Here is a 23,662-nt window from a genome sequence, read left to right as displayed (position 1 = left end):
ACTGAGACACTAAGAACCTATTTGGACTACACAATTCCATTCACACTAGCAGCTGGAAATTCTTGTTATGTCGTAAAGCAAAACACATCCGCATGCAGTGCTTCGGCCAGATAACTGATCTGGAATGCGCAAAAGGTTGTTTCCTTCGTATTTTGTATGAAGTTAGATTCTGTCTCTTTAGATCACACAACTGTATGATTTCACCTTTAACTGTCGTCTGACTGCGCTTACACTCACTGACAATGTTTTTTACTTGGTAACTAACGCAGTGCTCTCTGCTGTTGCTAGTGATAGTAGAATTGTACTTTTTTACTGATTTGGTTTATGGAGCCAGAAGGACTTTCTACGTAACTTCCTTATTCCAGTCCAATACACATTAAGCAAGTATTGGTTGGAAAAGTATCCCACGTTTCCTTGAAAGCAGATGTGCGGAAATTGCCATTTACACCCGTCTACACAATATTTTTTTTTATCTCCAATACTAATCTGGCATCAAGTCAAGATCATCTATATAAAACTATTGTATTATAAAAACGACATAAGCAAGCCTGTCTGGCTGCAATCTGAATATTCACATTAGGTCCCATGGCTAATGTCTAGGCCTTCTAATAATTGCCATAGAGATGTGTGACGTTGAGTTAGATGCTGTTGTGTATTTCCCAGGGGGCCATTGGTTTACCAGGACCCAGAGGCATGCAGGGATATCCTGGATCTGACGGACCTCCGGGCCTATTTGGGATACCAGGACTTCCAGGGAAAGCAGGGCGACAGGTAAGCAACATGTTATGTCACTCACATAATTACACATACACAAGTGCATACTCAACAGACACAACTATTTCCCACGCCTGCCGACACACACATTTTACTTTCACTCTTTTATTCTGTCTCTCACTCCCTCACCAGTTCACACACACACAGAATGGGGCCCCTAATCTGTTCCTAAACAATTTATTGCACTTTCCATGCTGTACAGGCCCGGTGAGAGACAGCAGGTTATTATATTGTGTAACTGAACTGTGAGAGGGACATTTTCTCAGCATTGACAACCATTGTGCCTGACAGCCTAACACGCTTTCTGAATCAGACTACAATTTACCATTCTTGTGACCTATGTTTGATTTATTTTGATTTTGAAGGATGAAGCTTCCTTGTACCAAAACCTACCTCCTGTATTTCTCTTACAACGAAGCACTTAATCACAATATTAGCTTGTGTCAGAGGAAATCTCCAGTCATTTCATAATAGCCAAAGATGACTTGAATTTAAAGATGATCCCATTGGTGAATAGTTAGATTAAGACGGCACATGATACATGTGTGTGGCTGGATTGTCACCCACATACAGTTACAAAAGAAAATTAAAATTGATTTAGTTAGAAGGTTTTGCCACTGATCATGTAAAAGTGAAAAATTAAATCAGCTATCTCATCTCATCTCTCATCTTCATCCGCTTATCCGGTATCGGGTCGCGGGGGCAGCAGCTCCAGCAGGGGACCCCAAACTTCCCTTTCCCGAGCCACATTTGCCAGCTCTGACTGGTGGATCCCGAGGTGTTCCCAGGCCAGTGTCAAAATATAATCTCTCCACCTAGTCCTGGGCCTACCCCGAGGTCTCCTCCCAGTTGGACGTGCCTGGAATACCTCCTTAGGGAGACGTCCTGAGAAAAGGGTTTTCTCAGCCACCCTTCTGAGAAAACCCATTTCAGCCGCTTGAACTTGCGATCTTGTTCTTTCGGTCATGACCCAGCCTTCATGACCATGGGTGAAGGTAGGTAGGAAAATTGACCGGCATATCGAGAGCTTTGCCTTCCGGCTCAGCTCTCTTTTCGTCACAACAGTGCGGTAAAGCGAATGCAATACCGGCCCTGCTGCTCCGATTCTCCGGCCAATCTCCCGCTCCATTGTCCCCTCACTCGCGAACAAGACCCCGAGATACTTGAACTCCTTTACTTGGGGTAACGCCTCATTCCCTACCCGGAGAAGGCACTCCATCGGTTTCCTGCTGAGAACCATGGACTCAGATTTAGAGGTGCTAATCCTCATCCCAACCGCTTCGCACTCGGCTGCGAACCGGTCCAGTGAGTGCTGAAGGTCACAGACCGATGATGCCATCAGGACCACATCATCCGCAAAAAGCAGCAATGAGATCCCCAGCCCACCGAACTGCAACCCCTCCCCACCCCGACTACGCCTCAATAACCTGTCCATAAACGTTACAAACAGGATTGGTGACAAAGCGCAGCCCTGGCGGAGGCCAACCCCCACCTGGAACGAGTCCGACTTACTACCAAGAACCCGAACACAGCTCTCACTTTGGACGTACAGGGATTGGATAGCCCTCAGAAGGGACCTCCTCACCCCATACTCCCGCAGCACCTCCCACAGTATCTCCCGGGGGACCCGGGATTCCAAAATACAAAACAGAACATATTTGATTACGTAGGTATTCACCCGCTTTTGTTAATATTTTGTAGAGGCAACTTTACTTTACTAGTTTTGCACATATCATTTTTTAAAGTTTGTTGGGGACCTTTGGTGAACAGAAATGTTCAACTCTTTCCTCATATTCTCAAATGGATTGAGGTTCCAGCTTTGACTCAAAGACATTGCCCCTTTTGTTTTGAAGCCACTCCAGTATGGCTTTGTTGTTTGGGGATATTGTCCCCCAAGTCCCTGGTTTCTTGGAGACTTTCCAGCCACAAACAAGAATCCTCATAGCGTGACACTGCATCACCTTGCTTCCCAGTAAGGATTGTGTTCTCAGGATGATGTAGAGTAGTGTATCTCAACCCTGCCCTGTTCTCAGGATGATATAGTGTAGTGTTTCTCAACCCTGCCCTGTTCTCAGGATGATGTAGTGTTTCTCAACCCTGCCCTGTTCTCAGGATGATGTAGTGTTTCTCAACCCTGCCCTGTTCTCAGGATGATGTAGAGTAGTGTTTCTCAACCCTGCACTTGGGCGCCCCCATGCCCTGCATGATTTAGATCTCTCCCTGCTCGGTCTCACCTGATTCAAATGATCAGCTCATTATCAAGTCCTTCATGAGCTACATCAGGTATGTTAGGGCAGGGAGAGATTAAACATGCAGGGAAGGGGGGCGTCCAGGAGCTGGGTTGAGAAACACTGATGTAGGGTGTTAGGTTTGTACTAAACAAAGAGCTTAGCGTTGACAACTTTTTCCACTTGTTCTCATAGTCTGGCACATGCCTTCTGGCAAACTCTAGCCAAGATTTGAATTTAGTTTTTAGTTTTTGCCACTCCCCTATAGAGGCCGCTTTTGTGAAGCACCTGGGCTGTTGTTGCGATGTGCACAGTGTCTCCCAGTTCAGACGTAGAAGACTGTAATTCTTTTAAAATTGCCATAGGCGTCCTGATGTCCTCCCTGCCTTGTCCACTCTCGGCTGGATACTCAGTTTCCATTCAGCTAATTATGTGACTTATGACACAGCTCATTCAGGTGTGTCATAGCACAGGGATCAATACAATCCATTATTTCTGTTTTATATTAGTAATTAGTTTAGAAAATGCCCCTCCATGAACTGCCACCTTAACGTGGTGGAGGGGTTTGAGTACCCGAGTGACCCTAGGAGCTATGTTGTCTGGGGCTATATGCCCCTGGTAGGGTCTCCCAAGGCAAACAGGTCTTAGGCGATGGGTCAGACTAAGAGCGGTTCAAAACCCCCTTAATGATGCTTAAGATTTTGAGGGAGGGACCATAAGGGGCCGGTGCGAAGAGGATCGGGCGGCAGTCGAAGGCAGGGGCCTAGACAACCCGATCTCTGGACACGGAAACTGGCTCTAGGGACGTGGAATGTCACCTCGCTGGCGGGGAAGGAGCCTGAGATCGTGCGTGAGGTTGAGAGGTTCCGATTAGAGGTAGTTGGGATCACCTCTACGCACGGCTTGGGCTCTGGAACCACACTCCTTGAGAGAGGATGGACTCTTCACCACTCTGGAGTTGCCCATGGTGAGAGGCGGCGGGCTGGTGTGGGTTTGCTTATAGCTCCCCAGCTCTGCCGCCATGTGTTGGAGTTTACCCCGGTGAACGAGAGGGTGGTTTCCCTGCGCCTACGGGTCGGGGATAGGTCTCAGTGCAGAGTACCCGACCTTCTTGGAGTCTCTGGGAGGGGTGCTGGAAAGTGCTCAGACTGGGGACTCTATCGTTCTACTGGGGGACTTCAACGCCCACGTGGGCAACGACAGTGACACCTGGAGGGGCGTGATTGGGAGGAACGGCCCCCCTGATCTGAACCCGAGTGGTGTTCAGTTATTGGACTTCTGTGCTAGTCACAGTTTGTCCATAACGAACACCATGTTCATGCATAAGGGTGTCCATCAGTGCACGTGGCACCAGGACACCCTAGGCCGCAGGTCGATGATCAACTTTGTTGTCGTCTCATCTGACCTGCGGCCGTATGTCTTGGACACTCGGGTGAAGAGAGGGGCGGAGCTGTCAACTGATCACCACCTGGTGGTGAGTTGGATCCGATGGCGGGGGAGGAAGCTGGACAGACTCGGCAGGCCTAAGCGTACTGTAAGGGTCTGCTGGGAACGTCTGGCCGAGTCTCCTGTCAGAGAGATCTTTAACTCCCACCTCCGGCAGAGCTTCGACTGGATCCCGAGGGAGGCTGGAGATATTGAGTCCGAGTGGACCATGTTCTCCACCGCCATTGTCGAAGCGGCCGCTCTGAGCTGTGGCCGTAAGGTCTCCGGTGCCTGTCGAGGCGGCAATCCCCGAACCCGGTGGTGGACACCGGAAGTAAGGGATGCCGTCAAGCTGAAGAAGGAGTCCTATCAGGCCTGGTTGGCTTGTGGGACTCCTGAGGCAGCTGACGGGTACCGACAGGCCAAGCGGGCTGCAGCCCGGGTGGTTGTGGAGGCAAAAACTCGGGCCTGGGAGGACTATCGGCTGGCCTCGAAGAGATTCTGGCAAACCATCCGGCGCCTCAGGAGAGGGAAACAGTGCCCCACCAACGCTGTTTACAGTAGAGGTGGGCAGCTGTTGACCTCAACCGAGGATGTCGTCGGGCAATGGAAGGAGTACTTCGAGGATCTCCGCAATCCCGCTGTCACATCTTCCATTGAGGAAGCAGAGGATGAGGGCTCAGAGGTGGACTCGTCCATCACCCGGGCTGAAGTCACAGAGGTGGTCAAGAAACTCCTCGGTGGCAAGGCACCGGGGGTGGATCCGCCCTGAGGACCTCAAGTCTCTGGATGTTGTGGGGCTGTCTTGGTTGACACGCCTGTGCAACATCGCGTGGCGGTCGGGGACAGTGCCTCTGGGATGGCAGACTGGGGTGGTGGTCCCTCTTTTTAAGAAGGGGGACCGGAGGGTGTGTTCCAACTATAGGGGGATCACACTTCTCAGCCTCCCCGGGAAAGTCTATGCCAGGGTTCTGGAGAGGAGAATACGGCCGATAGTAGAACCTCGGATTCAGGAGGAACAGTGTGGTTTTCGTCCGGGCCGTGGAACACTGGACCAGCTCTATACCCTCTACGGGGTGTTGGAGGGTTCATGGGAGTTTGCCCAACCAATCCACATGTGTTTTGTGAATTTGGAGAAGGCATTCGACTGTGTCCCTCACAGCATCCTGTGGAGGGTGCTTCGGGAATATAGGGTCCTGGGTCCTTTGCTAAGGGCTGTCAGGTCTCTGTACAACCGAAGCAGGAGCTTGGTCCGCATTGCCGGCAGTAAGTCAGACTTGTTCCCAGTGCATGTTGGACTCCGGCAGGGCTGCCCTTTGTCGCCGGTTCTGTTCGTAATTTTTATGGACAGAATTTCTAGGCGCAGCCAGGGGCCGGAGGGTGTCAGGTTTGGGGACCACACAATTTCATCTCTGCTCTTTACAGATGATGTTGTCGTGTTGGCCCCTTCTAACCAGGACCTTCAGCATGCACTGGGACGGTTTGCAGCCGAGTGTGAAGCGGTGGGGATGAGAATCAGCACCTCCAAATCCGAGGCCATGGTCCTCAGTCAGAAAAGGGTGGCTTGCCCACTTCAGGTTGGTGGAGAGTGCCTGCCTCAAGTGGAGGAGTTTAAGTATCTAGGGGTCTTGTTCACATGTGAGGGAAGGATGGAACGGGAGATTGACAGACGGATCGGTGCAGCTTCTGCAGTAATGCAGTCGATGTATCGGTCTGTCGTGGTGAAGAAAGAGCTGAGCCACAAGGCGAAGCTCTCGATTTACCAGTCAATCTACGTTCCTACTCTCACCTATGGTCATGAGCTTTGGGTCATGACCGAAAGGACAAGATCCCGGATACAGGCGGCCGAAATGAGCTTTCTCCGCAGGGTGGCTGGGCGATCCCTTAGAGATAGGGTGAGAAGCTCGGTCACCCGGGAGGAGCTCAGAGTAGAGCCGCTGCTCCTCCACATCGAGAGGGGTCAGCTGAGGTGGCTTGGGCATCTGTTTCGGATGCCTCCGGAACGCCTTCCTGGGAAGGTGTTCCGGTCCCGTCCCACCGGGATGAGACGCCGGGGAAGACCTAGGACACGCTGGAGGGACTATGTCTCCCGGCTGGCCTGGGAACGCCTCGGTGTCCCCCCAGAAGAGCTAGAGGAAGTGTCTGGGGAGAGGGAAGTCTGGGCATCCCTGCTTAGACTGCTGCCCCCGCGACCCGGCCCCGGATAAGCGGAAACACTTTTTTGTGTAATTCACTGGCAATGTAATGTCTTAAATAGTCATTGTATTACATGACACATATAACTTTAATAGCCAGTATGGCTGACCATCGTTTTCCTTTTCACTGTCTTTCTGGGACTTTATTATTGCAGTGTCTCAGAGTAGGAGCACTGATCTAGGATCAGGTGCAAACTGACCAGCAATTATTATTTAAAAGAAGAAACAGATCACTATGAATACGGACCCAGCTCCCACCAGCTGTGTTTAAAGTTGCTGAAGGATATTCACCTGAAAAAAGACCTGTCTTTGAATTACTTATTTGATTTGATTAGGTCTCTGTGGTCAGAGCTCAATGGGATTCTTTATATTAGGGTCTGTAGCCTGGCAGCATTGAAAACGTGGGGATATTAATGCAGCTTGTTCTTTCCCAGACCGACAGTGGCGGCCCGTGAGTATCTGTCTGTCAACTCCATAATGGGCAGGTCTAGTTGCCCAGAGGCTGTTAGGGAGGAACTTATTTATGGTGAAAACACACAGACTCTTTCACGGGGAGGAAGAACCCAGCAGGAACATTTTACACACGTGGCTCGAGCACCTCCCAGAAAACCTCACCACTGTTTCTGCTACCCAGAACAAACAGGTCTATGGGGGGGGGGGGGGTAGGGTGGTTACACCTCTGTTTTCTTCATGCTTCTCCTCCTACTCACCCTCCACTACTTTTTCCAATACTTCATCATCACCTTCTCCTTTGTCTGCCTCCTTTTCTTACTTTCCTTGTCTACTGTTCTGAGTTGGTTGGTTGCTTACCCAGTGATTGGTAAGCCTTGGGCCGGCGTGTGTTTTGGTTTGAGCCTGCTCTTTGTGAGTCAGACCTATAGTGTGATCAGTGTGAGGAGACATTGTGAGCCACTTGACTGGGTAGTGTGAAGAACTGTGTGGGCATGCGTGTCCTGAGAATCCAGCCAGAGTTAATTAAATCCCTCACTGATCTGATGAACAAGACAGTTACAGTACCTCTACTTATGCAAGACCACTTTTCGGTGCCTAGGGATTGAGTCTCTACCAACAAACCTAGACCTCTGTAATTCCAAACCACCTCTTTTGCCATTTGGGGGGAGGATATTTTGTCTCTGCATTTTCTTTCATGGCTAGAGAAGATTGCCAGGACTGCTGTACGTGCCTCCCAGTCTGCTGGTGGAAGGAAACGATTGAGGTCTGCAGTTTGTAGCACTATAACATTTCGAAAACACTGTCATTTTTAGGGACATTTTCTAAGCAAATGGTCAGGAAAGATTATGAATGTGAACACAGAGGCAACCTTAGTGCTACTATCCAGAGAACTGATTGTCAATGTCTGACTGTCCATGCCAATGTCTGACTGTTCAAAATTAATGTCTGGCTATCAAAGTCAAGCCCAGACATGTACAATTTTATTAGATTTCAGGACTGATCAAAATTGTATTCTAAAATCATAAAATTTTTATTTTCAAAAACAGAACCTGAGTGTTGTTTGAATGTCACTGTCACTGGTCACAAATTATTTTAAGGTTGATTATGTTGACAAGAATGCTACAATATGTCTGTCATGAAACAATGGTAAACCTTACATAATGAGCTGTATTTGTGGCCTAGGGTGATCTAGGGGACAACGGTTTCCTGTGACCTAGGGTGATCTAGGGGACAATGGTTTCCTGTGACCTAGGGTGATCTAGGGGACAATGGTTTCCTGTGATCTAGGGGACAATGGTTTCCTGTGACTTAGCATGATCTAGTGGATGATGGTTCCTGTGACTTAGTGTGATCTAGTGGACGATGGTTTCCTGTGACCTAGGGTGATCTAGGGGACAATGGTTTCCTGTGACTTAGCATGATCTAGTGGATGACGGTTCCTGTGACTTAGTGTGATCTAGTGGACGATGGTTTCCTGTGACCTAGGGTGGTGAAGTGATCTCTAAGTTGCTCTCTTTGAAAACGTTTGAATCTGAAAAAGCAATGATATATTTAAATACTGTGTATATGTTAAAGATATGTTTCAGTTAGGATCATTTGAATTTCAGAACGGGGGGGGGGGGGCATTTTGCATAGGTGGCACTTTTCAGAACAGTTATGATCTCTTAAGAAGTTTAAGGCCAGATTCGCGCCCAGAGATTACTCCACTTATCAGGATTTTGTTGTCCCAAACTAGGTTTAATCAGTGTCTGCAAAATCTATAGACCCAGAACTTAATCAAGTGGTAGACCAATAGTGCAATACTTTAGTTCTGGTTACCAAGATTATTTGTGGTGGCTACATATAAAAAATGTCTAACAACATATTTTCTTTATGGCATTGTAAGGCATTATAGTTTGCAGAGCCCATTTTAATGCGTTCTTTCTGCTCTTCTCTCCTCAGGGCCAGCGTGGCACTGTGGGGCAAGAGGGGGCACCCGGACTACCTGGTCCGAGGGGTGAACTCGGTCTGCCTGGACTGGTTGGTGAAAGAGGGCCCGTTGGAGAGAAGGTAACCCATTTAACCCTCTCACGGTCCGCACAGTACCCGAAACCATGTTACTGTTTATAGACAGGCTCAAGCCACACCCACTAAAGTAACTGAGTAGTTATATATAGAGGCTCCAAAGTGTTGTTCACCAAACTACAAAGCCACATTGAAATGCTGACGAATGGGTAACACTTCATTTGATTAATTTGGCATAAAACCGTTACAAGAAACCTTTAAAACTGGAAGACCACATCCATGGAATGGCCTTTTCAAAGTAAATATTGTTTTAGAGCCCATCTTTACTTAGGCTGGGAGTCAATTTGATCACCCCTTTTTTCGACCATGATTGAAATTACTTGAGGAGGAATATAAATAGGTTGAGGATTTGCTCTGCCAGAAGAAGCAGTCCACCAGTGCAAGCTTTACACCTGGAAAGGGTATTTGTCTATCCCAGTGCGCCCTCCACATAACAGGATGTTTGTCATGAGGCCCGGTGGCAAGCCGGATTGGATGGGTTAGACAGACTTGGGTTCAACCCACTGGGCCAGTACAAATCATTGGCCAGTACAAATCCCCCAGATAGTTTTTTAATCAGCTTTTTAATGTTTTATTTACCCCTACACTGGTTGTTGTGTTGTCCCTTTATCTCTTGGCTGAATACCTCCTCATATTTCAGTAAGGTAAAAACTGGCCTCGGTTTGTTTATATTTTGATAGCCTCTTCTATAAAATAATCTGTTAATGTGTAAAGCCATTCTTCAGGTTTCAGGCAAGTTTACTCATTGTTATGTGTTTAAAGTGTGTAATCAAGCTCTGTGTGTGTTTGTGTGTGTGTGTGTGTTTGTGTGTTTTTATGTTTTGTGGAAAAGTTATTATGCAATTTTAATTATGTTACCCCCTGGTATTACAAAGAATGTTATTACAAAGATGTTATTTGATAGATCTTTTAAAATTAAAATGTATTCACCTTATTTTATTCCACTACATTGCTTTTATCTACGCTGTCTATGTTACCAATTACCCACCTAGCCTGGTTCCAGATCAGTACTATATGGTCAACTTCTATGGAGGTTGGCAGGACAGCACAAACAGATCTGGATCCAGGCCTGTTTTTATTTCTACCCTGTAACCCATGTCCACTACTGTATGTCATGTTTCCAGGGGGAGTCTGGCTTGGCAGGGGAGAGGGGAACCCCAGGAATCAAAGGCATGGAGGGATCACAGGGGGACCAGGGCAGGATAGGTGACCCAGGAATCAAAGGACAACCAGTGAGTGCCCATCGTCCAACCAGACATTTAAAAAAGATCCACAACTTTCCACTAACTGGTCGTAGGTTCTTAATAGCTTTCAATATTTGATGTCAATAAAGAAATGTGTTGAGTACCTGAATCACAGAACGATAAGATTGGATTTTAAACTTTTTCTCTAGAACTAGTTATACTATATTACCTGGAAGCTATAAATATAGTTGTATGGGCTTCTTTTGCCAAGTTGTGGTGGGGTCAAAAATGTGCGTCGTTCACAGTTTTTCACCCGAGTCGAGTTACGCGTAATCTGGGTGAGACAAGGAATGGAAACATTCCTGTTGGCAAGGCCGAGTTATTTAACACCTAACACACTCTCGCTCCAGGGGTTGATGCATATTTTCTTACGTAATTTGCCCCCCACAACGACCTCCATCCTTCATTCCCCCCTGTGTTTCATTCCCCCCGAGACGAGAGGTTCCCCCCAAACACCAAACCCATGCTGGAACACATAGCTGGGAGGGGGATATACACAAACTAGGTTCTGCAAACTAGGTTCTGCAAACATTCAAACAAACGTGTGAATGTTTTTCTTGTGGTGCTATGCTGGTACGGTGGTTCAGTTATGTAAACCTGTGTTTTTGTCTTGCGGTTGAATTATGTGATTCATTTGAATCTGAGCATGTGTTTGTTTCTGCGACCTGCAGGGGGAGTCCGGAGACTTGGGGATGAACGGCTTCTCCGGGTTTCCAGGACCTAAGGTGAGTCAGATGGTCTTTAACCTCTTCCCCGGATATGTAGTGCTCTCCGAAATTTCCCGGGAATTGGATTAGAGACTCTTACAGATAACACCCACATTCCTGCCGTGCTCTCTATCACCTCAGCTCAATTGTGAGCACTGACCAGTAGAAAGTGATGTTATAAACATGTATAGAGACGACCAATCAGAAGTGATCAGTTAAATGAGTGTGTTCTGTGTTTTCCATAGGGGCCAAATGGAGATTTTGGATTCAAAGGCGTACCCGGTCCTAAAGGTCCGGCTGGTGTTCTGGTAAGTCCGGCATTGTCAATGTTGCAATTATTTATTAAAATGCTTTTTGTGCTGATCTCGTCTGTTTGTGTGTTTTCAGGGTTTCAATGGTCCTGTTGGCCCAGAAGGGATGATCGGTCCTGTGGGGAAACCTGTAGGTTCTGTGTGGGTGTGTTTGTGTGTGTTCAGGTTGATTTTTCCACTTTAAGAGCTACACTGTCCCTCCTTTTACTCATGAATGTGACTTTTGTTAGACTAAGAGGCTGACGTGTTGTCATAACAGTCCATGACTAATTCTCGGATGTATCTAGATGACTTAATAACCGCTTGGCTGGATGACCTATGCTGAGCATGCCTATATACTCTGGAGTAGAGAGTCACTAAGACACAATCTTGCACTTTGAAAAGAAACCTTCATGTTTTAAGGCCTTTAATATTCTCTTCCACAGGGGCCAAGGGGACCAAAGGGAGGCCATGGGGAAATGGTGAGATCTGAATCTTTGACACATGTCGTATTCTGAATCCTGTCTGCATAGTAAACCAGTACAATCCATTAGAGAGAAAGCTGTCTGTATTTCGTACTTGGTTGGCATGATGAAAGCCGCACGGCGAAGTGTCAAGTGCAGTGAGCATACTGTAATTGTTGAAAGTATAAGTTATAGACAACATATTCTGTTTGTGTTGGCAGATAAATGATCCCATTTACCAGTTAACAGTGATTAGTGTGAAGTGTGGCTACGGTCAGTGTCTTCTGAAGTAAAGAGCAGACAGCCAGCCACTCTGTGGACTGGTGATAAGTACAGTGGATATAAAACGTCTACACACCCATGTGAAAATGCCAGGTTTTTGTGATGTAAAAGAATGAGACAAAGATAAATCATATCAGAACTTTTTCCACTATTAATATGACCTATAATGTGAACAATTCATTTGAAAAACTAACTGAAATCTTCGAGGGGGAAAAGAGGGTTGCATAACTGTGCACACCCTCTTATAACTGGCAATGTATTCAGAATTAACCAATAACATTCAAACAAATGTTATATAGAAGTTATTACACACCTGTCATCATATAAAGTGACTGATTAATCACAAAAAGTTCAGCTGTTCTAGTAGGGTTTTCCTGACATTTTCTTAGTTGCATCTCAGAGCAAAAGCCATTGTCCGCAGAGAGCTTCCAAAGCATCAGAGGAATCTCATTGTTGAAAGATATCAGTCAGGAGAAGGGTACAAAATAATTTCCAAAGCATTAGATATACCATGGAACACAGTGAAGACAGTCATCATCAAGTGGAGAAAATATGGCAACACAGCAACATTACCAAGAACAGGACGTCCCTCCAAAAGACGAGAAGAAATCTGGTCAGTGAGGCTTCCAAGAGGCGTACAGCAACATTAAAGGAACTGCAGGAATTTCTGGCAAGTACTGGCTGTGTGCTACATGTGACAACAATCTCCCGTATTCTTCATATGAATGGGCTATGGGGTAGGATGGCAAGACAGAATCCTTTTCTTACAAAGAAAAACATCCAAGCCTGGCTGAAGTTTGCAAAAACAAACATCAAGTCCCCCAAAAGCATGTGGGAAAATGTGTTATGGTCTGATGAAACTAAGGTTGAACTTTTTGGCCATAATTCCAAAAGATATGTTTGACTCAAAAACAACACTGCACATCACCCAAAGAACACTATACCCACAGTGAAGCATGGTGATGGCAGCATCATGCTTTGGGGCTGTTTTTCATCAGCTGGAACAGGGTCTTTAGTCAGGGTGGAGGGAATTATGAACAGTTCCAAATACCAGGCAATTTTGGCATAAAACATTCAGGCATCCGTTAGAAAGTTGAAGATGAAGAGGTAGTTTACCTTTCAGCACGACCACAACCCAAAGCACTCATCCAAATCCACAAAAGCATGGCGTCACCAGAAGAAGATTAACATTTTGTAATGGCCCAGCCAGAGCCCAGACCTGAATCCAATTGAACATCTGTGGGGCAATCTGAAGAGGGCTGTGCACAGGAGATGTCCTCGCAATCTGACAGATTTGGAGCGCTTTTGCAAAAAAGATTGGGCTACTATTGCCACGTCAAGATGTGCCATGCTAATAGATTCCTACACAAAAAGGCTGAGTGCTGTAAATGAAAAAATCAAAAGGTGCTTCAACAAAGTATTAGTTTAAGTGTGTGCACACTTATGCAACCAGGTTATTGTGAGTTTAAAAAAATGTATCTCCCTCAACGATTTCAGTTTGTTTTTCAATTGAATTGTTCACGTTATAGGTCACATTAAAGGTGGAAAAAGTTCTGACATGATTTATCTTTTTCTCATTCTTTTACATCACAAGAACCTGGGATTTTAACAGGGGTGTGTAGACTTTTTATATCCACTGTAGCTGTTGCTGTGTGATTTCCAGTACACTTTCTGCCACTCATATAAACCATGTCCAGGAAACGCTGCTTTAGAACGTTAGCAATGCGATTCTCTGGGGGGGATTATTGGATTCTGTTCTCCATCATGACTCCCACTCTGCCATGTAAACTGTTTTAAAATTCTCAGAGCTCTCTAAGCCCTACTCATAGAAAGTTACACACAGTAGAGAGAGAGACAAACTCTCACACACACACCACACTAGTGACACGCACACACATTTTCAGGCAGCTCGTCCGGGACCTAATAATGACCAGCTGCCTGCAGAAGGCTGTTGCTGTTTCTGTCATATTGAGGTGTCAGTTCCCTGCTCAGCCAGTGGGGGTGATGGAGCTCCATCGCAGATACACCAACCAATGCACTGACAGACAGATCCTCTGGAAGTGACTATTGCTCCACTCTGTACTGTGTGATTATGATGGCTTTGGTTTAGAACAGGTATATTATGTTGGAATGTTAAATGTTTGTCATCATCATATTTCAAGACATTGTTGTGTTTGTTTCACAGGGACCCAAGGGGCCACAGGGACATCCAGGACCCAGAGTAAGTATTCCATCACTGTACTACGTAGGTCATTCCTGAATTGCAGTGGCAAATGCAACTGTCCCTTGTCCTTGGTTCTATCAATCTAAATAGTACTGTGGATGATAACGATCAGTATTCGTGGTGCTTTAGAAAAATATTTTACCTGGTGTTAGCATCTTTCGAATTTGTGAAAGGATGGGGATGAGCCATTAATGAATTTGAATGAAATGGTATGATATATGAAATATTTTGATGAAAAATCTAGAAAAATCGATACCTACTACTTGTAGTAACCTCTTAACTGCTTTCATTTACCTTCGAGTTCTATGTCAGTTCATAAAGGAAGAAGCATGTTGTCTTTACGCATCTGTGATTCTCTGTGTCTCTGAGTGTTAATGTGCTCCTTCCCAGGGTCCTCCAGGTCCCCCTGGCCCTATTGTAAGTATCCTGTTTCACAGTCATTCTATTACATAGATTGTAATTAATCTATAAGACATTTCTTTGTCAGGATTTAAGAAACATTATTATTAATATTATATCAACGTTATTCAGCAATTATTCAATGGTCTGATCCACTCAAATGCTGTCCCTGTTTGCTATGAATGTTTAAAAGTTGTTTTGTTAAGGAAGTTTATTTGGAGGGGTGGTCAGGAGTTGGTTTGGTACAGTTGCACAGACGTTGCCAGATCGCATTGGCAGTAAGACAGGGGAGATTTAGGAGAAGCCGTGATAAACAAGTTATACTGTGAAAGGACCGCTGGTAGACCAGTAAGATGCGGGATGGTGGAAAGAACCAGGCCTTTGCACAAGATATATGGTTTATCTGTTCTTGAAGGTCAAGCTAATAACAAGAATACATGTTTTTATGACAGGAACAAACAAACAGGGGTTACTCCATTCAAAGCAGGTATAACTGAAAACCATCCAGATAGTGTGATATAGAATCTTATCCAAACTAACAAGGATGATTGCAAAACATTCCAGAAACAAAACGTCTTCCTTCATGTGTTAACTTAAGGAGATTTAACAGGCCCTCAAACACGTTACAATCGGGCAAAACATGAGCACATCTGTTACAGATAGACTGAAGGTTAGGCTGCTGAACTTCTGTTGAAGCTTTATGAGCAATATCTACCTCCCTGCTATGCTTCACTGATTCGTGGACGTGTTAGTCCCAGATCTTCATCTTGTGTTTATTCAATCATGCACACACATTTTTTACCTTACCTCAAAGGCCTAACTTGTATAACTATCTTAACCTAGACCTAATGTCTGACCTTTAATACCTAAGCTAAGCTTAAAAGTAACCCCAATTCTAACACTTTGCCCAAGGTTTTCCCCAACCCTAACACATAAGCCAGAAATTGTATTCTCCCAGTGGAAACCTGTCACAAAAACAAATGGTCAGGTTTTACTATCTTTGTGGGGACACATGACCCCCCCATCTACATTTAGACATGGATCACACACAAAACAGGCATGAAAAGGCAAACAAAATATCTGTGACACCTGGTCAGCCCACACACACAAGTCTTAAGGCTTTTACCATTGGAAAGTGTTGGGGTTGAGAGGATCCCTTTATCAAACGCACCAAAATCATTGTGTCCAATTTCACTTTTTATGACGGGACCCTATTTTCATTACTGATATCCTTTATACCACAATCAAATGGTAGCTGATGGTTGTTCGTATTTGATTTCCCTCTCTTTTTCTCTCTCTCTCTCTATATCCGCCAAGTCTCACACTCCTTTTTCTCACTCACTTTCCCTCCCTCTCTGGTTATGCCCTAGGCTTGGTGCCAGGATAAGCTTAGATAAGGCTTTTGAAGGAATGAGAAAAAGCAACAGTCTCATAGCTCCAGGGCCAGAGATAGCATAGCTGTAGAGCATACCATAATATCTGCGTGGCCTTCCTTTCCAGTTATGAGCTGCTGTTTCAACAGCTATTTAGAAATATACCACCCACCCCTGTCCAACACACACACATATGCACCCACAACCATACACACAAACACACTTGAAGAAAGTGTGGATTTGTTGATACAGCCTAGTTTACTGTACTTGTATGGAATTAAATTGCATTTGTTGGTGCTATATCCTCAGAGACGAATTAAATACAACTCTCTGTTGGAGTCCAATGGTGTCTTAAGGACTGAGGTAAATAAATACTTTATAATATTACATAAAGTTTCACTAACACATATATTCCTGTTTTTTATCCTCTTTCTATAATCTGCCTTTTCAAAAGCATGTGGGGACATGTGTCATCTATAAACTTTTGATAATTTCATGGAAACATTTTCAAAATATGTTCATGGGGTTTTCGTTGTTGCATAATGGGTTGTGTTAACTTTTACTCAAGTGCATGTTAGATCTACTGAAAACCTGTTGCATCCATGCTTTAGATATGCTGTGTCTGTGGCTTTGTTTCCTAATCTCTTCCCATGCATGCTCCAATAAAATGCATAAACTATGCTAATCTAGACCTACCAGAACACAGAGATGTCCCACCCAGACCAGAACACAGAGATCTTTAAGACCCTGCGCTACCTGAGCAGCGTGATTGAGAGCATGAAGGTACCACTGGGAACCCGGGCAAACCCAGCACGGTTCTGTAAGGATCTGTTGGACTGCCAGCACAAGCTCTCTGATGGTATGAACTTCATAAAACATATGCTGTTATGAAATGAATACTTCTTTTAGGGGAAATGGATGCTGAATCCATCTGAAATATGAGTGTGTTTTCTCTCTCTGGGCTTGAATAATTCTGAGAGATTTCTGTGTTCACTCTCTCTCGACTTGAATCATTCTGAAAAATGTCTGTGTTTTCTCTCTCTTTGGTTTGATCTTTTGGATGTTGTCTATAGGACGTTACTGGATTGACCCCAACCTGGGATGTCCATCCGATGCAATTGAGGTTTTCTGTAACTTCACTGCTGGTGGGCAGACCTGTCTCCACCCAGTGGCCTCTAACAAGGTAACTTACTGAACCACTGCACTCAATAACACCATCCAGTTTAATGCCAAACGGCTGTCATTGTTTCCTTGATTCCCATCGCATCTGAACAGGCACACATTGATATGGACACACTGCAGTGTCTGCGATGGTATGTGATGAAATAATAAATGAGAGTTTATGAAATACTGGACTTTCTCTTTTCTGTACACTCATTGTAATAAATGTTACCAACCGAAGTAGACTGTCTGAACCCTTCTGAAAAACTAAGCTGACACACTGCTTGATGCGCCCCAATGGTCATCATAAAGCATTTATACCAATGTCTTACCTCATATAAGGGTTTCCGTAAATTAAAATCAGTTGTGCACAGCTGGAGTTTTCAGTCTTTGTCTTTCTTGAAACCCGTTTTGAGATTAGATTAAATGAACTGCTTTCAGTTTTTGATTAATTTGGCTTGCAGCAAGAATACTGTGTATGGGTTACCGATCAGAAAATGACCAAGGGATGCCTGGACTGTCTGCTGTAGGGTTGGACAATAAGAGATCCATTATAGGCAGTTCCAGTCCATCTACACCACCTTAATCTTCCTGTACCTCCCCTACAGCTGTTGTTTGGTGTGCATAAAGTCCAGATGAAGTTCCTCCACCTCCTGAGCACAGAGGCCAGTCAGTACATCACCTTCCACTGTCTGAGTGATCCGCCCCACAGCCCCAAAGACACCTACAGTCACATTGGCGCAGAACAGGAGTACCAGGACAGACCACCAAGGTTCAGGGGATGGAACGGACAGATTTTTGAGGCAGACACACTACTTGAACCTCAGGTGCTACTGGATGAGTGCAAGGTAAGGAGCTGGAAAGGGAGACATGTTTGCTACTTTCTTTCGTAAAGCATCTCAGCGATGCTTTACGAAAGATCATTATTAATCACTGTGTGTCAATTGCTTCACGTAAATCATTATTAATCACTGTGTGTCAATTGCTTCATATTCTGTGTTCCCTTCTAGATCCAAGATGGCAGCTGGCACCAGTCACGCTTTTTCTTTCATACTCAGGACAGTTATGAGCTCCCCATTGTAGAAATACAAGAGCTATCATCATCACAGCCCAACCATCTACACCACCTCGAGGTGGGACCTGTCTGCTTCCTGTGAGGTTATCACCTGTCCAAGATAGAAACTAGGAAAAACCAAGCATGCCATAAGTAGGCCAAAATGTCTGCTCCCTAAACCAAAGAGAATGTGAGCCCAAACGTTGGTCTGGTCCAGGCCCCGACTTGGCATATGCTTCATGGAATGACAAACACCTTGTCCAATCGATGGCAGACTTCTTCGGAATAACTTAATCCGTAGGAAAGTGAACCAGCCTAAGATAACCACAGAAGAGCATATACCAATATTTATCTAATACATGTGTAAACTGTGTCTGTTTTTGTTTTGCATTTCATAAGAAGCTTGGGTTCATTGGAAAGTTTGTCACAGAATTGGGCTACCAAAAACACCCTACCAAAACTAAAGCCTCCCACCCCTTCTTTTTTCTTCCCCAAATACACAAAATTCCATTCATCTTCAGAACAACCTTAGCTGTCAGAAGGAAAGCTCCACAGCCTTTGTATCAGGAGCACTGTCCAACCAAAACTTTCTAAAAGTGAAATTTATTTTGGACTAAGCGTGAGATTTTAGATTTCATTTTCAATCAAAGGTCAACCGCCAGCTTGTGCCGCCATTTTTTATGTTTGAATCTGTAGTCTAATACGGATGGACGTTTACACCTTGGGTGTGTCCAAAATGGCATACCATTCTCGATTGTGCACTAGCTTTAATTATTGGCCCATAGAGCTCAAAGGTAGTGCACACTAGAGAATAGGGTTCTGTTGTGGATAACACAGCCCTTGACAGATGGTGCTCTACCTCCTGCTTGTGTCTTTCAAGTACAGGTTCTTGTGTCAAGTATTTTTTTTGTCCTTACAAAGTTGTATGTACCGGCTACATCAAGTTTAAGAGTAATACAGTGTTGTTGTTTTAGTTTTTTTTCTTTCATTTTATTTGCTAATTGTTAACCTATCGTTGGTGCTGCAACAGACACAAGTGTAAGACATCAGTGAGTTGCGATACTTTTTTCCTGTATATTTGGACATTATATGGTTGATTATTTATATCCTTTGTTTTTGTTCACATTACTTTATACCCCAATAAATTATAATCTCAGAGATCTATTTGGTCAATTCCAACTTAGTCCAAATAACTATTTATGTAAAATGTATTTGTATGTGCACACATTATGTGACTGTATGTTCATTGTATACTATCATATTCACTACAGTGGGGTTTGATAGGTCATACTGGCAGCTAGCATAGGCCAGAGTCAGAACACATCAGAAATAGCAATGATATTGTTCTTAAGTTATATTATATTGAAAAAAGTGTAATTAAATTAGTAAATGCTCTGGAGAAATAAAGTTAAACGTGTAAATATGAAATGTTGACATTAAATAAATGTTTTAATCCCAAAATAGTAAAAACTTTTTTAAAAAATATTTTCTTGGTGATCATAACAGTATTTATTCATTCTGTCCAAGTCCAGCAGTGAACTGGTTAAAAATTAAACCAACCAAGTTTGAATTTATTTTGTATTTATGTTTTTGAGCCCACATCGACATAAATGTGTGCTTCTGTTTTTTGTTGGAATGTTTTGAATTCTTGATCATCATCTCTCCAATTAGCAGTAATACTATAGTCTGTGTTGAGGTTCTTCTTGGGAAACTGATGAATCACCTGTTTGTATGTTTGTGTGCACAAATATTACTAACACAGTGGACACCAAAAAACCTTGGAAGGAGGTAAAACAAGGAAAATGTGACCTTGTGGCGAGATCATGAGATTAAATGTTATTTTGAGTTGATATGTTCTCTGTTTTCAGCAGGAGGCACACCTTAACAACATCCCCCATAAGCCCAAAATTCTGGGCTTAAGGGAGAATGGAAAATTAGGTCCCGTGATGCAACTTCAACTAGACATTAACAAGACGACACTCCATCTTAACTATTCATGCACATATAGTACTAATGCTTGATAAATCAGGTTTCCAATATCCTAATCTTGTACTACCATAACTCTAAAATTGCTATGTTGTCGTCACTCTCTTAGATAACTGTTGGTCATGTTCAGCTTTGCAGAAGTTTTCAACTCTGAAAGACCTCTTTGGAAATCTCTTTGTTCATGAAAATAAATATTTTTACAAATATATATTCAGTACCAGTAAAAAGTCTGGACACCAATTCAATCAAGAGTATTTCTTTATTTTTACTATTGTAGAATTATTATTTTTTATTATTCCACATTGTAGAATAATAGCGAAGATAGAAAAACTATGAAATAACACATGGAATCCTTTAGTAATCAAAAATAACAAATACAAAATACATTTCTCTTCAGCTACCCTTTGCTTTTATGAAAGCTTTGCGCACTCTTGGCATTCTCTCAACCAGCTTCGTGAGGTAGTCACCTGGAATGCTTTTCCAACAGTCTTGAACAGGTTCCCACATATGCTGAGCATTTGTTTGCTGCTTTACCATCACTCGGCGGACCAACTCATTCCAAACCATCTCAATTGGGTTGAGGTTGGGTGATTGTGGAGACCAGCTTATCTGATGTAGCACTCGCCTTCTTGGTCAAATAGCCCTTACACAGCCTGGAGGTGTGTTTCGAAAAATTATTACAGTGCCACTAAAAAATACTGTCCCACTAAGCGCAAACCACACACACCTTCAGCTTATCGCTGCAGAATGCTGAATGCTGCTTGAGTGTGCCTTGAATTCTAAATAAATCACAGTGTCACCAGCAAAAGTGCCCCCACACCATCACACCTCCTCCTTTATGCCTTGTGGAATGTGTAATATATATATATTTTTAAACTGTCAATTTCTGTCCATATCTGCAATATGAATAACTATAGTACTGAGAAACGTATTCAAACATGGTTAATTTTGGTATATGAATTATCTGGAATGGGATATTAGCTATCAAAAAGGGCTAATGAAATAGATTTCACTATATTAGCAATGCCCTGTTGATTATCTCCCCATTCAAAATCTTGTTTTCCATAAACCCTAAACTAATCTGTATTGCCAAAAACCTAATGTCAAACCTAATCCAAATTCATTTTTTCCCCCTAAACCTAAGCCAAAAGCCTCTAAAATTAGAACAACGTTACAATGTTTTTCTTGTTTTACCAGCCTTGCTGAAATGTGTAGTAGTATAGTACCGTGTGCACATACACATTGACATACAGGACATATAGTACATTAGAAATGGAAGACTGGAATCCATTATTCTGGAGAATAGTCCTGTGTTTTAAAAATACCAACACCAGGGGGCACTATGGCGCAATGTCAAGCCAAACCTGACTCGATACGTCACGTATGGTCTCCACGTGTGGTTCTTAGCGGAAGACGGACACATTTCGAGTGTTTTTATAGTAGGGACTGTGTGGGAATAGGCGAACTACTTAAATTTATACATACGTTTGGGTGCAAATATGCTGCTGTCAATGGATACATTAGCCGCAGCTGACAGTAAAGCAGAGAATGAGAGTCTAGGAGACGAACTCAAAGGAAATAAAAGAAAAGTGTCTCTAGCAAAGTGAGTAGGAATGCAGTTATCTACGGTGTTAGCTAGCTAGCCAGCCAACGCAGGGTGGGCTAGAAAATGTTTGAAAAAAAACTAACTGCTAGCACAGCAATAACATAGTGATGCTAGTCTAGGTTAGTGTACATTATGGACTCAGAATGCGTGTTCCTGAAAGTATGTAAAATACTGTGGCAGATATGTATTAAAAAATCTCAAGAAGCTACCACATGCCGTGCTCGTTTTTAAGTAACCCACGTGCTATTGTGTTCACGCCCACTCTGGTTCCTAAATATTCAATTATTGAGGTTTGAGGCAGGTAATGTTTTGTTTATGTTTGTTGAACATTACAGTACTTCTGATTTAATTTCTACAGATGTGGTGTGTGTGGCTATGAAGAATCAAGATATAGATGCCCCGGCTGCCTCAAACACTCATGCAGGTAAGAGGAAAGATATCTGGTTATGCATAGAATATAACGTGGATACATTCCAAAATAGTACCTCCTCACTTAGTAACCCTGTTTGAGAAGGTGAGAATTTTGACTAACTTTTGCTGAATGGATCGTCTTGCCTTAGAAACCCTGGAGATATTTTTAACATCTAGGTGGAATACATTTCTCATTAGGTTTTTCTAACATAGTTATGTCAGTGATATCAAGGTGTGCATCTCAGTGACATTTTACCAAGTAATTTGCACATTTCTCACATTTCCATATATTTTGGAGGAAATCATTTCAAGATACAGTCTGAGAGACCCCGGCAAATTCCTCTGTGCCACCAAATGTCTGTATTGGATTATAATATATGGAGAACATCCCAACTGTTCATATAAAAAAATGTGGCTCCATAGAACCATTCCAAGCTCCTATGACATTTTTAGTAGTTTTGAAATCATTTCTTTCAGATACATTTGGAATCATGTTTTTAACATTAACATAACTGGCTGCTCAAAAAAATATTTGAAGTATTATGTTAAACATTTTGTATGAAATGAAGTCATCAGTTAAAACGAGAGTTTTCAATTATACTATTGCAGGCCCGGCTCCAGAATGACTTGCCAGGGTGGCATTTAATATTCATGAAGGGGGCACAATACATTTGGTCTAGATTAAATACAACTCCGATTTCTTAGTCCAAGTGCTACTCATGCACATTCACTGGATGACCTGTACCCTTTGGTCTAATTGCTTGTTATATTTGAGGCCTGTGGCGGACCATGGGATCTTTAGCCCTGGCTCGGCCACCTGTCTGTGACCCTTTTCTCCATCTAGATCTTCCTAGCATCTCTATCTTGCTGTCCTGTCATTTAAAAAAAGAAAAATCCCCTAAAAAATATGAATCCTATTTTGGATTATGTACTGTTTTTGCCCATATGGATAATTTCCCAAAATAAATGGGAAATGCTAAATGGTAGTTATTGTTGGCGTCTGCAGAGGCATAACAACTATCAAGGCAATTGTTTCTTAACAGCATTGATGCATGAATATTCAGATGTATTAGCTATTTGGGAACAGCATCCCAAAACTATCCAAAACAAAACAAATTTGGAAATTGCAGCCACGCAAGCCTTGGATTGGATGAAGTCGATTGGATAAAGAACAATTTCAGATATTATATTACTATATAGAATTGCAGAGCATGTTCACATTTCAAATAGCCAGGAGGCATTTTTCAGCAATCATGACAAGATCAACACATTTCAGGTCTTCAGCAGTCACAACTAGATCAACACATTTCAGGTCTTCAGCA

At 43.5% G+C, this 23,662-nt stretch overlaps 2 protein-coding genes across 2 annotated transcripts in view; both read left to right on the top strand.

The window, feature by feature from the left end:
• The window catches only part of LOC105008070 (collagen alpha-1(XXIV) chain), a 148,795-nt gene extending 128,608 nt beyond the window's left edge, over positions 1–20,187 (top strand). Inside the window, exons 47-60 of the mRNA XM_034293897.1 lie at positions 664–771; positions 9,017–9,124; positions 10,264–10,371; positions 11,055–11,108; positions 11,336–11,398; positions 11,478–11,531; positions 11,827–11,862; positions 14,312–14,347; positions 14,741–14,767; positions 16,432–16,485; positions 16,813–16,981; positions 17,196–17,305; positions 17,892–18,131; positions 18,294–20,187. Coding sequence (XP_034149788.1) covers positions 664–771; positions 9,017–9,124; positions 10,264–10,371; positions 11,055–11,108; positions 11,336–11,398; positions 11,478–11,531; positions 11,827–11,862; positions 14,312–14,347; positions 14,741–14,767; positions 16,432–16,485; positions 16,813–16,981; positions 17,196–17,305; positions 17,892–18,131; positions 18,294–18,440 — 1,314 coding nt within the window. The 3' untranslated portion in view covers positions 18,441–20,187. The remainder of the gene's footprint in view (positions 1–663; positions 772–9,016; positions 9,125–10,263; positions 10,372–11,054; positions 11,109–11,335; positions 11,399–11,477; positions 11,532–11,826; positions 11,863–14,311; positions 14,348–14,740; positions 14,768–16,431; positions 16,486–16,812; positions 16,982–17,195; positions 17,306–17,891; positions 18,132–18,293) is intronic.
• Positions 20,188–21,695: 1,508 nt separating this feature from the next.
• The window catches only part of znhit6 (zinc finger HIT-type containing 6), a 28,207-nt gene continuing 26,240 nt past the window's right edge, over positions 21,696–23,662 (top strand). The window contains exons 1-2 of the mRNA XM_010902122.4: positions 21,696–21,926; positions 22,288–22,353. Coding sequence (XP_010900424.2) covers positions 21,823–21,926; positions 22,288–22,353 — 170 coding nt within the window. The 5' untranslated portion in view covers positions 21,696–21,822. The remainder of the gene's footprint in view (positions 21,927–22,287; positions 22,354–23,662) is intronic.

The sequence above is a fragment of the Esox lucius genome, chromosome 8 (genome assembly GCF_011004845.1).
Source record: "Esox lucius isolate fEsoLuc1 chromosome 8, fEsoLuc1.pri, whole genome shotgun sequence".
Lineage (NCBI taxonomy): Eukaryota > Metazoa > Chordata > Actinopteri > Esociformes > Esocidae > Esox > Esox lucius.
The sequence above is the reverse complement of the archived record's forward strand: the minus strand, read 5'-3'. Positions and strand labels throughout refer to the sequence as shown.